This window comes from Schistocerca gregaria, chromosome 3 (genome assembly GCF_023897955.1).
Source record: "Schistocerca gregaria isolate iqSchGreg1 chromosome 3, iqSchGreg1.2, whole genome shotgun sequence".
In the NCBI taxonomy this organism is placed as follows: Eukaryota; Metazoa; Arthropoda; class Insecta; order Orthoptera; family Acrididae; genus Schistocerca; species Schistocerca gregaria.
In genome coordinates this window covers 554,646,807-554,660,763 of record NC_064922.1, presented here as the reverse complement: position 1 = coordinate 554,660,763, position 13,957 = coordinate 554,646,807, and the positions used below count along the sequence as shown (strand labels likewise).

Genomic DNA, 13,957 nt, shown 5'->3' with positions numbered 1-13,957 from the left:
TAATAAAACAGTTACATAATAGCAACAGAGAATATTCACTCATCTGAATCATTATCTACTATTGCTGCAGCTGCCATAATGGAATGGAATGGAATACACAGTTTCATGGAGGGTCCTATGATACGCACCAGAGCATTTATATTTATACAGTGAATAGCAATGACATTATGACACTCCTTTCAGATATGAAGGTTTTACCCAAATAAAGATGTCATTTCATCTACTAGAAAGTTCTCGAATGAATTACAAAGGTTGTCTGTTATTCCATTTTGTTCAACAGAAAACAATGAAGACCTGTACTTAATGCCCACTAAAAGTCAACAAACATGGTATCAACCTGGACACTGCTATCTACTGCATCCTGAATGTTTGGATGTTAAAAATGAACAGACTGAACCATGAGTGTTATTTGTAGAAACCATACTGACTCTTACAGAACCACTGTTTTGGTCTCCAAGGAGGTCATAATAAATGAGTATTTAACACAGTATATTCCACAATTTTACAATAGACTGATGTCAGTGATTAAGGTCTATATTTATGCTCATCTGCCCAATGATCTGTCTAGAAAATGGGAATAACCCACTTGTCACCCCAACTGCTTGGAATACGTTAGTGCTCCAGTAACCTGTGATAAACAGCTGCTAGTAGGTGAATGATTTTCTTGCATAATCTATATAGGATCATTCTGGTATTGCTTTATTCTAGTCATTTTATGTCAAGAGTTAATTTTTTTTATGTCTTTAATAATGTTGTAGTAATTACTCTTTGCTCAGTCAGTTGTTTCTAATCAAAGAATGTCTTACATGGATAAGTTTTATTGAAGTGCACTTCTTTTAACACTGCCAAATAATTACTTATCATCAAAACCAGAATTTGTCAAGACTTTTCCTCTGTTGAGCACCTAAGTTGTTTTTCTATTAAATGCTATATTATCTCAGTGTCTGTAATTTTGATATTTGTGAGGTAATTTTGGAAGAACATTTCTGTTGTATTTTAGTCAATCATTTTGGTGCTAGTGTGATCACTAAATGACAGTTTAGATGACTTTGATTTGTTTACTGACTGTTTGTAAGACTAAGATTTCTTAAGATTTCTTGTTACAGGTACAAAATTTTTCAAATATTTTAAATCCTTTGATTCTCTTTCTTGTAGTTCTATTACACCATACTTCTAGCTTCTTGCTGTTGTATTTTTCATTGCCAATTATCAGTAGCAATAATCTACTAGTAACAGCCTGTTGTGTACATCCCTTGAATATTTCCAAGATAGCAATGTGCAATCCCATTGCTATTGTGCCTTCTGAAGCACAATGATTTGAGGTGGCATGTTATACATCTCAAAGGGTTGAGTTTAAATTGTATTAAAATAATGTACTTTATATTGTATTAAGAGTAAGCTTAATATTCAAAAATTGTAAGTCTAAATCCACACTTTACTAATGCAGAATACGAATGAATTGCTCATATAAACAATTGAGAATTGTTCAACAACAATGTTGTCTAGTAGTGCTCCACATGTCTTTTAAAAAGTAGATACCTGTAGTGATCACTGCTGAGAGCGTAGCCCGTGCGACAAGCACACCCTTTGCTTCCATCTGCATTGGTAACGCAGAGGTGTTCACATCTTGAACGTAGTTCACATTCTCTTCGCTGTGGGCAGTTTTCTTCATCTGGCAGAAACATATGAAGACAGGGTATCATGATAACAACTATTTCTCAAGTCTTCCTACAACAAAACTTTAGAGTTTTCATTTCAAACCAAAACATTACAGAAAAATGAAGTGAGCATAGAAATAAGAGACAAGGTATGAATGTAGGAAACATATGGTAATGTAAGAGGATACATCACTTTTAGTGCTGAAATACAAGCTTAAATTGTAGACTGTTCTGTCATGTTAGACAGTATTCATGATACTGGCATAGATAGTTAAAACATATAACATCCTGATGATACAGATTTGATTCTGTCGTAAAAGGTGACTGCTGACACTGAAAATAGACTGTAGAATCATTCAAGTATTGAAAATATTATAAATTCTGTAGCTAAGGTGCTTGCCATGGTAATCACGGCTCAAGCACACAGTACAATTCTGCACATCTGCTTTGACTTGTGACATCGTGTGTGACATTATGAGTTTACATTGCAAAGGATTTAAGCAGCCTGTTATTAAACATTATCTGCAGTTTTTTTAGTTAACTAGGAAGTCTATGATGCTTGTGAACTATGCCGTTTATTCCAAATACGTAGTGCTGTACAAAAGTGTGATTAGTGTGAAACCTAAGAGCATAGCTAGTACCAATTATGTTTACATTTTTATTTATTACCAGTATGAGTGTGTTCTTCTGTATTTGGCATGGTTTCCAAGGGTAACAAGGGTAAGGCTTAGCAGCAACTTAAGAAGATAATTTAAATTATTGCAAGTAAAGTGATATTAGTGATTATGATTATACCATTGTTCTTAACAATTATCTGGCTGCTTTTGTAATGTGGCACATTTGTTGAGGTAAGGTTAAGAAAGAAACTAAGTGCAGAGCTCATTTGGTCATGAGTGAAACGAGAAGTAATGTTATTTATAGTTTTTGTTCTTACAAATACACTCCTGGAAATTGAAATAAGAACACCGTGAATTCATTGTCCCAGGAAGGGGAAACTTTATTGACACATTCCTGGGGTCAGATACATCACATGATCACACTGACAGAACCACAGGCACATAGACACAGGCAACAGAGCATGCACAATGTCGGCACTAGTACAGTGTATATCCACCTTTCGCAGCAATGCAGGCTGCTATTCTCCCATGGAGACGATCGTAGAGATGCTGGATGTAGTCCTGTGCAACGGCTTGCCATGCCATTTCCACCTGGCGCCTCAGTTGGACCAGCGTTCGTGCTGGACGTGCAGACCGCGTGAGACAACGCTTCATCCAGTCCCAAACATGCTCAATGGGGGACAGATCCGGAGATCTTGCTGGCCAGGGTAGTTGACTTACACCTTCTAGAGCACGTTGGGTGGCACGGGATACATGCGGACGTGCATTGTCCTGTTGGAACAGCAAGTTCCCTTGCCGGTCTAGGAATGGTAGAACGATGGGTTCGATGACGGTTTGGATGTACCGTGAACTATTCAGTGTCCCCTCGACGATCACCAGAGGTGTACGGCCAGTGTAGGAGATCGCTCCCCACACCATGATGCCGGGTGTTGGCCCTGTGTGCCTCGGTCGTATGCAGTCCTGATTGTGGCGCTCACCTGCACGGCGCCAAACACGCATACTACCATCATTGGCACCAAGGCAGAAGCGACTCTCATCGCTGAAGACGACACGTCTCCATTCGTCCCTCCATTCACGCCTGTCGCGACACCACTGGAGGCGGGCTGCACGATGTTGGGGCGTGAGCGGAAGACGGCCTAACGGTGTGCGGGACCGTAGCCCAGCTTCATGGAGACGCTTGCGAATGGTCCTCGCCGATACCCCAGGAGCAACAGTGTCCCTAATTTGCTGGGAAGTGGCGGTGCGGTCCCCTACGGCACTGCGTAGGATCCTACGGTCTTGGCGTGCGTCCGTGCGTCGCTGCGGTCCGGTCCCAGGTCGACGGGCACGTGCACCTTCCGCCGACCACTGGCGACAACATCGATGTACTGTGGAGACCTCACGCCCCACGTGTTGAGCAATTCGGCTGTACGTCCACCCGGCCTCCCGCATGCCCACTATACGCCCTCGCTCAAAGTCCGTCAACTGCACATACGGTTCACGTCTACGTTGTCGCGGCATGCTACCAGTGTTAAAGACTGCGATGGAGCTCCGTATGCCACGGCAAACTGGCTGACACTGACGGCGGCGGTGCACAAATGCTGAGCAGCTAGCGCCATTCGACGGCCAACACCGCGGTTCCTGGTGTGTCCGCTGTGCCGTGGGTGTGATCCTTGCTTGTACAGCCCTCTCGCAGTGTCTGGAGCAAGTATGGTGGGTCTGACACACCGGTGTCAATGTGTTCTTTTTTCCATTTCCAGGAGTGTATTTGGCTGTTTGTGTGGGCACATGTGTGTGTGTGTGTGTGTGTGTGTGTGTGTGTGTGTGTGTGTGTGTGTGTGTGTGTGAGCGCGCACATGGTTGCCCATGCCTGTGTGTGGAAGTGCGGTGTATAAGAAATAGATTGTTCTTTTTGTGGTAGTGCTCTTACTGGTGGTTCACTCCAATGGTGGATGTTTGTTTTTCTGATGTGGTTTGTAGTAATGGTTCACTTGAATGGGATTAAGTATTTGGTATTTATTGGCTATTTATTTGTTTTTGGTTTTTTACTTGTTACTTTTCATTTGTATGGCAATTACAGTTTATTCTGGAGGAATACTTTTTTTTTTGTTATTTTTTTTTTTAGTGTGTGTTTGGGTTGCATGTCTCGGTTTCAGCAAAATATTCGATTCCGTTAGTGTGCCATTTGCATTTTTTTGTTTAGTTTATTTTGTATGCCCCCCCCCCCCCCCCCCCCATGAACCATGGACCTTGCCATTGGTGGGGAGGCTTGCGTGCCTCAGCGATACAGATAGCCATACCGTAGGTAGAACCACAACGGAGGGGTATCTGTTGAGAGGCCAGACAAACATGTAGTTCCTGAAGAGGAGCAGCAGCCTTTTCAGTAGTTGCAAGGGCAACAGTCTGGATGATTGACTGATCTGGCCTTGTAACGATAACCAAAACGGCCTTGATGTGTTGGTACTGCGAACGGCTGACAGCAAGGGGAAACTACAGACATAATTTTTACCGAGGGCATGCAGCTTTACTGTATGATTAAATGGTGATAGCGTCCTCTTGGGTAAAATATTCCAGAGGTAAAATAGTCCCCCATTTGGATCTCCGGGCAGGGACTACTCAAGAGGATGTCGTTATCAGGAGAAAGAAAACTGGCGTTCTATGGATCGGAGCGTGGAATGTCAGATCCCTTAATCGGGCAGGTAGGTTAGAAAATTTAAAAAGGGAAATGGATAGGTTAAAGTTAGATATAGTGGGAATTAGTGAAGTTCGGTGGCAGGAGGAACAAGACTTCTGGTCAAGTGACTACAGGGTTATAAACACAAAATCAAATAGGGGTAATGCAGGAGTAGGTTTAATACTGAATAGGAAAATAGGAATGCGGGTAAGCTACTACAAACAGCAATGTGAACGCATTATTGTGGCCAAGATAGATACGAAGCCCACACCTACTACAGTAGTAGTAGTTTATATGCCAACTAGCTTTGCAGATGACGAAGAAATTGAAGAAATGTATGATGAAATAAAAGAAATTATTCAGATAGTGAAGGGTGACGAAAATTTAATAGTCATGGGTGACTGGAATTCGGTTGTAGGAAAAGGGAGAGAAGGAAACGTAGTAGGTGAATATGGATTGGGGGAGAGAAATGAAAGAGGGAGCCGCCTGGTAGAATTTTGCACAGAGCACAACTTAATCATAGCTAACACTTGGTTTAAGAATCATGAAAGAAGGTTGTATACATGGAAGAACCCTGGAGATCCTAAAAGGTATCAGACAGATTATATAATGGTAAGACAGAGATTTAGGAACCAGGTTTTAAATTGTAAGACATTTCCAGGGGCAGATGTGGACTCTGAACACAATCTATACGTTATGACCTGTAGATTAAAACTGAAGAAACTGCAAAAAAGTGTGAATCTAAGGAGATGGGACCTGGATAAACTGAAAGAACCAGAGGTTGTACAGAGTTTCAGGGAGAGCATAAGGGAACAATTGACAGGAATGGGGGAAAGAATACAGTAGAAGAAGAATGGGTAGCTTTCAGGGATGAAGTAGTCAAGGCAGCAGAGGATCAAGTAGGTAAAAAGACGAGGGCTAGTAGAAATCCTTGGGTAACAGAAGAAATATTGAATTTAATTGATGAAAGGAGAAAATATAAAAATGCAGTAAATGAAGCAGGCAAAAAAGAATACAAACGTCTCAAAAATGAGATCGACAGGAAGTGCAAAATGGCTAAGCAGGTATGGCTAGAGGACAAATGTAAGGATGTAGAGGCTTATCTCACTAGGGGTAAGATAGATACTGCCTACAGGAAAATTAAAGAGACCTTTGGAGATAAGAGAACCACTTGTATGAACATCAAGAGCTCAGATGGAAACCCAGTTGTAAGCAAAGAAGGGAAAGCAGAAAGGTGGAAGGAGGATATAGAGGGTCTATACAAGGGCGATGTACTTGAGGACAATATTATGGAAATGGAAGAGGATGTAGATGAAGATGAAATGGGAGATATGATACTGCGTGAAGAGTTTGACAGAGCACTGAAAGACCTGAGCTGAAACAAGGCCATGGGAGTAGACAACATTCCATTAGAACTACTGATGGCCTTGGGAGAGCCAGTCCTGACAAAACTCTACCACCTGGTGAGCAAGATGTATGAGACCGGCGAAATGCAATCAGACTTCAAGAAGAATATAATAATTCCAATCCCAAAGAAAGCAGGTGTTGACAGATGTGAAAATTACCGATCAATCAGTTTAATAAGCCAAGGCTGCAAAATACTAACACAAATTCTTTACAGATGAATGGAAAAACTAGTAGTAGCTGACCTTGGGGAAGATCAGTTTTGATTCTGTAGAAATACTGGAACACGTGAGGCAATACTGACCTTACGACTTATCTTAGAAGAAAGATTAAGGAAAGGAAACCCTACGTTTCTAGCGTTTGTAGACTTAGAGAAAGCTTTTGACAATGTTGACTGGAATACTCTCTTTCAAATTCTAAAGGTGGCAGGGGTAAAATACAAAGAGCCAAAGGCTATTTACAATTTGCACAGAAACCAGATGGCAGTTATAAGAGTCGAGGGACATGAAAGGGGAACAGTGGTTGGGAAGGGAGTAAGACAGGGTTGTAGCCTCTCCCCGATGTTATTCAACCTGTATGTTGAGCAAGCAGTAAAGGAAACAAAAGAAAATTTCGGAGTAGGTATTGAAATCCATGGAGAAGAAATTAAAACTTTGAGGTTCACTGATGACATTGTAATTCTGTCAGAGACAGCAAAGGACTTGGAAGAGCAGTTGAACGGAATGGATAGTGTCTTGAAAGGAGGATATAAGATGAACATCAATAAAAGCAAAACGAGGATATTGGAATGTAGTCGAATTAAGTCTGGTGATGTTGAGGGTATTAGATTAGGAAATGAGACACTTAAAGTAATAAAGGAGTTTTGCTATTTGGGGAGCAAAATAACTGATGATGGTCGAAGTAGAGAGGATATAAAATGTAGACTGGCAATGGCAAGGAAAGTGTTTCTGAAGAAGAGAAATTTGTTAACACCAAGTATATATTTAAGTGTCAGGAAGTCATTTCTGAAAGTATTTGTATGGAGTGTAGCCATGTATGGAAGTGAAAAATGGACGATAAATAGTTTGGACAAGAAGAGAATATAAGCTTTCGAAATGTGGTGCTACAGAAGAATACTGAAGATTAGATGGGTAGATCACATAACTAATGAGGAAGTATTGAATAGGATTGGGGAGAAGAGAAGTTTGTGGCACAACGTGACCAGAAGAAGGGATTGGTTGGTAGGACATGTTCTGAGGCATCAAGGGATCACCAATTTAGTATTGGAGGGTAGCGTGGAGGGTAAAAATCGTGGAGGGAGACCAAGAGATGAATACACTAAGCAGATTCAGAAGGATGTAGGTTGCAGTAGGTACTGGGAGATGAAGAAGCTTGCAAAAGATAGAGTAGCATGGAGAGCTGCATCAAACCAGTCTCAGGACTGAAGACCACAACAACAACAACAGCTGAGTGTGCCATTTCTTGATTATGTGGTGGCTTTTTGAGAAAGTGTCTGGTATTGCTGTCTTAGTTTGAGCTACATACGTCTATGACAAACTGCGATTTCACTTGCATATATACATTATTTTATTTCAGAGGAATTTGTGTGTGTTATTTTTCAATTATTTCATTGTTTTGTGGGGGCGTGCTCAGTATCCATTTCTTGCTTTGAGCCATATAGATCATCCAAATGGTTAAACTCCAATTTTGTGTTTTCTGTACTTTTCATTCAGTTTATTCTAGAGGAATCCATGTTCGTGATTCTTTGAGTCTGTTGTTGCTTTGGAATGATCTTAGCTTTACTGACGTTTTTTTAGTTTTTCCCGTCCACAACCCCCTAATTTTCATAGTTTTCACGATAATTTCATTAGCTGACTGGAATATTTCGCGTTTTTTCTACATTTTTTCTCAACCGTAACTGTCTATTTTGTTGTCGCGATCATGAAGGCTGTAATGGGCCCCCTTAATAAATGTTATCTGTGGTTGTCTTAGAAACTCATGTAAACTTTGTTGCCTACTTGAAATATTACATCATGGGTCAAAGTAGAGGGGTGAAATCGGACCTTGTTCTATACCAGTGTCAATTAAACTTCACACTGTTTCAAAGGAGAATCTGCTTCTCATCTTCAGGTTATGCTGACAATTGTTTGAAGCCCCTTGTGACACTTCCAAGTGCAATGCTTCAGATGTATCAGCAACATTTATTGTCTTGGTAATGCTTTACAGAACACTGAAATGCCTGTTAAATAACATACAATAAACCAAGAAAAATTAATTAAATAAGAAATTTATTTTTGATTATTGGTATTTAATGTCTTATAAACAATAAGTAAATCAAGGAAACTGGTACTTGAAAATATCTGAGAATAGTACTTTGTTTGATTTTATAGAGTAAATCATTCTGGCCTTACACTGGGAATTTGTGGTAATTTTGCTCTGAATATGCAGATCAGAGTTTGAATCTTCTAAATGCCATTTTTGTTGTACTTTCTCTTCCTGTATAAGATCCCTTTCCAAGTATTAGCAGAAAATGGAAGTCTTTGGAATAATTATATGGCAATCTGTAGAATAGTAGTGGGTACATCACTCCTGTTTAGTATTAAGCTCAAGTTTGAAATTCTGAGTTAAATTTGTAGCACTTCTGACCACTCAATGAGAAGTGAAAAACATGAAGACCCCTTCTATTGTTATACTCTATTTGTTTCTAATAGCAATACTTATTCCTACACTTGGATCATATTTAATATAATGAACATGTTTTTAAGTCTGCTTTAGTTTTATCTCAATTACTTGCTACTGGAACCCACAACAGCACCAACTAAACATTCAGTCCTAGCTCATGTCAGAGCATGGTAGGGCTACATTACTTGTTCTTATACTACTCCTGATGCCAATATTAATTCTTCCCCTCTTCTTATTTCCACATATACAGTAGTCACATGAAATAACCAATTTGTTATTCAAGCAGTATTTAAATAAAATTTATTATTCACAGGAAAGTTTTCAAATTACTGATGATAGTAGGAAATTTGTTTCTTATCTAAACATCTTCTTGACATGTGAACATAAATTTTCAGTGTTGCTAACAGTTGATTGTTTCTAGATTGTTTTACCTCATTTAAAAGTCTTGTTCTCCATGGTTCAATAAATGGTTTTCTTTTCCCAAAACTCTATGTTTCAAAAGTTATTTGTACGGTATTCAAAATTTTCATGTTCTGCAATGTTTCATTTTTACAAAGTGGTTATTTCCCAAATTCAGTACCATAGTTTTGTAACTCTGATTCTTCTGTTTATACTTTCACTTAAATTACCTCTTAGTTTGTTACAGTATTATGAAAAGAATAGTTGCTACTTACCATATAGCAGAGATGCTGAGTCACAGATGGGCACAACAAAAAGACTGTCAGAAAATGAGCTTTCAGCCAGCAAGCCCTCATCAGAGGTAGAACACAAACACACACACACACACACACACACACACACACACACACACACGCACACGCACACACATACACACACACACACACACACACACACACACGATTGTAGGGTCGAAAGCTCATTTTCTGACAGTCTTTTTGTTGCGCCCCTCTGCGACTCAACATCCGCTACATGGTGAGTAGCAACTATTCTTTTCATAATGTTCTTACATTCCATCCTGGATTTACCATTGTTGAACTCTGCCTCTTAGTTTGTTAATCAGTCCAATTAGAAAATTTCACTTTCTCAGAATATCTTGGCGAACTTTGGGGATCCCTGTGCACATAAAACTGCTTTTCCACAAAACAGTACCTACAATTCTGCCATTTGCTGGTTATACAGCTGCTAGTTAAATAAACTTGTTTCTTTGTCTGTTGCATGTGTCCTTCAATTTTTTTGTCTTTTATGTTAATGAATAAAACATAATAGTCAGTACTTCGTTGATTTATATTTTTATGCAGTACTTACGACTATAGACAGGAATTGTGCATGAAGATTTTGTCAGTCAGAGCCTGAGAGTGAAGCCAAAAACTTCATGTAGATTTCAAAGTCGGAAACTAGCATTCACTATGCAATATATCTTAGGTTTTACCATGTCTGTGTTACAATGTTGATTATCTGTGTTACCACTGGAAAAACTATGTTGAGGCACTCATAGATTCATTATGCGAATTCCAAACCAGCAATATCATAACCTGTAAAAATACTTAGCACAAGCTGATCATCATTGATTTATAGCAATAAATGAAATGAACAAAACAGATGAACTTGACTGTGTTGTGCTATTGAGTCATTATTCACTTGAATGAACCTAAAATTAAGCAAGAAGGTTTTTGACACCAGTGGGAACCACAAGGCAATGTAAAAGGTCAGTAACATTACAGGCTAATTGATCACCTGTCTAGTACCTGGATTACTGGTGAAAACATATTTTATACTATTTCCTGAAAGTTCACAACTTATCACCTGGATTACTGGTGAAAACACATGTTATACTATTTCCTGAAAAGCCACAACTTATCTTAAGTTAAACTTGGATGATCTTTTCTAAATCTAATAAAAAAGCCTCTGATTTGTATCTCACGTAATATAAGACTATTTTCATACTTCAGTTCAGCACTAAATATAACATAATAATGTTGTTATACCTGCTGCTTTGCTAAGCTTGTTAATCATTCCTTTCCATTCAACAAACATTTATCTTGCCTAAGCTATTTCAATTACAGTAATAAATAAGTACTGAATATTAAACTGACACAAGTAACTAATTAAGAATGTTTCCAAACTATTCTAATGCAAATCATACATTATTTAACCAGAAATGAGTAATCAGTTTGCACATGATTATAAGTATACCTTCTCCTTTAGGACAATCTCTCTTGCCATCACACATATGCTTACGGTTGATACAAGTAACAGAACTTCTTGAGGATGATGTATCGTTGGCAGAAGTGATGTTCTCACAGCGAAACTGGTTCTCTTCACATGTAATTTCACATAAAGCTTCATCTTCTCCTTTAGAACAATCAGGCACTCCATCACAGACCCAGGTTTTCTAAAGAAACAGACAATTCAGGAATTAGAGTGAGAAGTCAAAGATGCACTTTGTCAAAGGTCACATGTGTGACAACAGTATTATTAACCTGAAAACAATAAAAACTTCTCAAAAAATTTATAACCAAATCTGTAAACAATTTCCTGTACATTATTGAAAGAATAACATGTTCTCCTTTCTGTGGCTAAATAGAACAAAGCAAAATATTTATGAAGATTATTAATCCAGACTTATAGATTAGCTGTCATTGGGTTATATGTTGCCTGTCTCAAGCTCACTCATACTGCCTGTGATTCACTGACAGACAAATTGTTTGAGATTTTTGAGTATGTCAATTACTAACTTACTTTTTTTTAGGATGGGGGATGTGGTTGTGATTAAATGTAATCAAATGCGAATTTAATAACAAAAGTGGAACTTTAATATTACAAGACTAAATATCTTTCCTCTAAAAACATATGAAATGTACACCAAACATACACGTGTTTTGAATCAGCTGTCAGTCTATATCATTTTAGCATCTTTCCACAGCCTCAACTGTCTTTCTTCTCCTTTCTGTCATACTGAGATGTACTACAGCAAAATGAAGCTTAGTCTATTAGCATTCAACATAATTCAGCTTCGGTCTGCTAATGGAAGAGCATTAGATAATGACAAAACAGAACATTGGCACAAAGAAAGAACTATGTATAAGCCTTAATATGTTTCCTATGGCATACGCTGAAGGCAGCATCCCAATAGTAAGAGAATGTAAATAGAAAGTCTTGAAAATTTGAAATAACTGACTCCATTTCTGCTGCAATGATTTAAGATCAATGAGATGTGACACCTCCTCCCTCCCAGCCTCCACCCCCCCCCCCCCCACCCCCTGCCCAAAGCCCACCCTTCTCTCTCTCTTCCCCCCTAATTTAACCTGTTTTTGATTATGCAAGACTGAGAAACCTCCTGGTGAGCACTGTTGAAAGCACCAGCACCAAACAACTTGTTATTAATAATGCCTATTGATGTGTACACTGCCAGTGTTCTAATGCAGAAAGTGTCTCCAGGTCGTTCTCAATACTTTATCTATTAACTTGCTTCCTGATTTCTATCAGATTGTGAACACTGCAGTGTTATGTATCATTCCTTATGAGTACTGTGTAACCCTACACTTATCATTCTGATGAAAAATGTTTGCAAATAAATAACTAAATTAGGAATTTTCCAACAGCTATGAGTTTTCATTCTTTTTTGTGTGTCTGTAAGTAACAAAATTTTTCTACTATTTGGTAAGTGATTTCGGTTAGTCTTAAATTATTTTCATCTTTTATTTTCCATTGTTTAATCTACTGCAATTTTTTTATTTATTTTGTATATAATGAGTCATCTTGAGGGTTGATACACATCATTGTGGTGGGACAATGACTGCGATAACTACTCAGGAGTAAATATCTGTAGGAGTGTGTGTGCACAATCCACATATCATGGCCTCAGGTCAGAGTAGTGGGGTGAGAGCCAACATCGAATTATATTAATTTGAAACTGTTAAGCTGACAATTACATTGATTGTCTTTGGTTTAATAGTCATTGTAATGTTTCCAGAGAAAGAACTGTTCATCATTAAGAGTTAATTGTGCAATACTGCAAGAAATATGTTCATCGTTTGGAGAAGCGTTGTATTTATTTATGCAATTGCATATAATGCAAAGTTTTATACTTCCACTGTCTACTGCAAAATCCAAAGAAGTACAGGCTTTTTAGTATCCACGATCAAAAATAAATAATAAGGTGAGCAACAAAATATCCAGTAATTATAACCCACCACAAAAGCAAATTTCAGAAACAAACATAATCAACATAGGAAACATCACAACCAGAAAAAGTATACACTTTATCCCACATTCAGCAGAACTTCTGCCGATGATTCTAAAAACAGTCCAAGGATATGAGCAAGGAAGCTTTGACAGAGTGTTTTTGACAGAGAGGGAAGTTGTACATAGATATGTATAAAACATTATAAGGAAGGAGAAAAGGACAGTAGCTTAATACAATCGCCCAAACGGTCAGTGTGTTGCCATATTTTTCAGTAAGAAAGTGTAATCTGATGGTTTAACCATAAAATGGACTACTTCCACAATTACAGTCCATGTTAACACACAAATAATGTAACCCTAAACTGACACAGCAATGTATGTGATCTACACTTAAAAGCCAAAGAAACTGATGCACGTGCCTAATATCATGTAGGGCCCACAAGAACATGCAGAAGTGCTGCAACATAATGTGGGATGGACTCGCCTAATGTCTGAAGTAGCGCTGGAGGGAGCTGACACCATGAATCCGGCAGGGCTGTCCATAAATCCACAAGAGTATGAGGGGGTGGAGATGTATTCTGAACAGCACATAAAAGGAATCCCACATATGCTCCATAATGTTCATGTCTGGGGAGTTTGGTGGCCACCGGAAGTTTTTAAACTTACAAGAGTGTTCCTGGAGCCGCTCTGTAGCAATTCTGGATGTGTGGGGTGACTGTTCTGGTGCAATTGTCCAAGTCTGTCGGAATGCACAGTGGACATGAATGGATGTAGGTGATCAGACAGGATACTTATGTATGCAGCAGGGGTGCCATATC

General features: G+C 38.7%; 1 protein-coding gene across 1 annotated transcript in view; it reads right to left on the bottom strand.

The window, feature by feature from the left end:
• The window catches only part of LOC126354146 (low-density lipoprotein receptor-related protein 4), a 765,275-nt gene that overhangs the window by 216,581 nt on the left and 534,737 nt on the right, over nucleotides 1-13,957 (bottom strand). The window contains exons 10-11 of the mRNA XM_050003556.1: nucleotides 11,148-11,346; nucleotides 1,540-1,672 (exon numbers count right to left, since the gene is read on the bottom strand). Coding sequence (XP_049859513.1) covers nucleotides 1,540-1,672; nucleotides 11,148-11,346 — 332 coding nt within the window. The remainder of the gene's footprint in view (nucleotides 1-1,539; nucleotides 1,673-11,147; nucleotides 11,347-13,957) is intronic.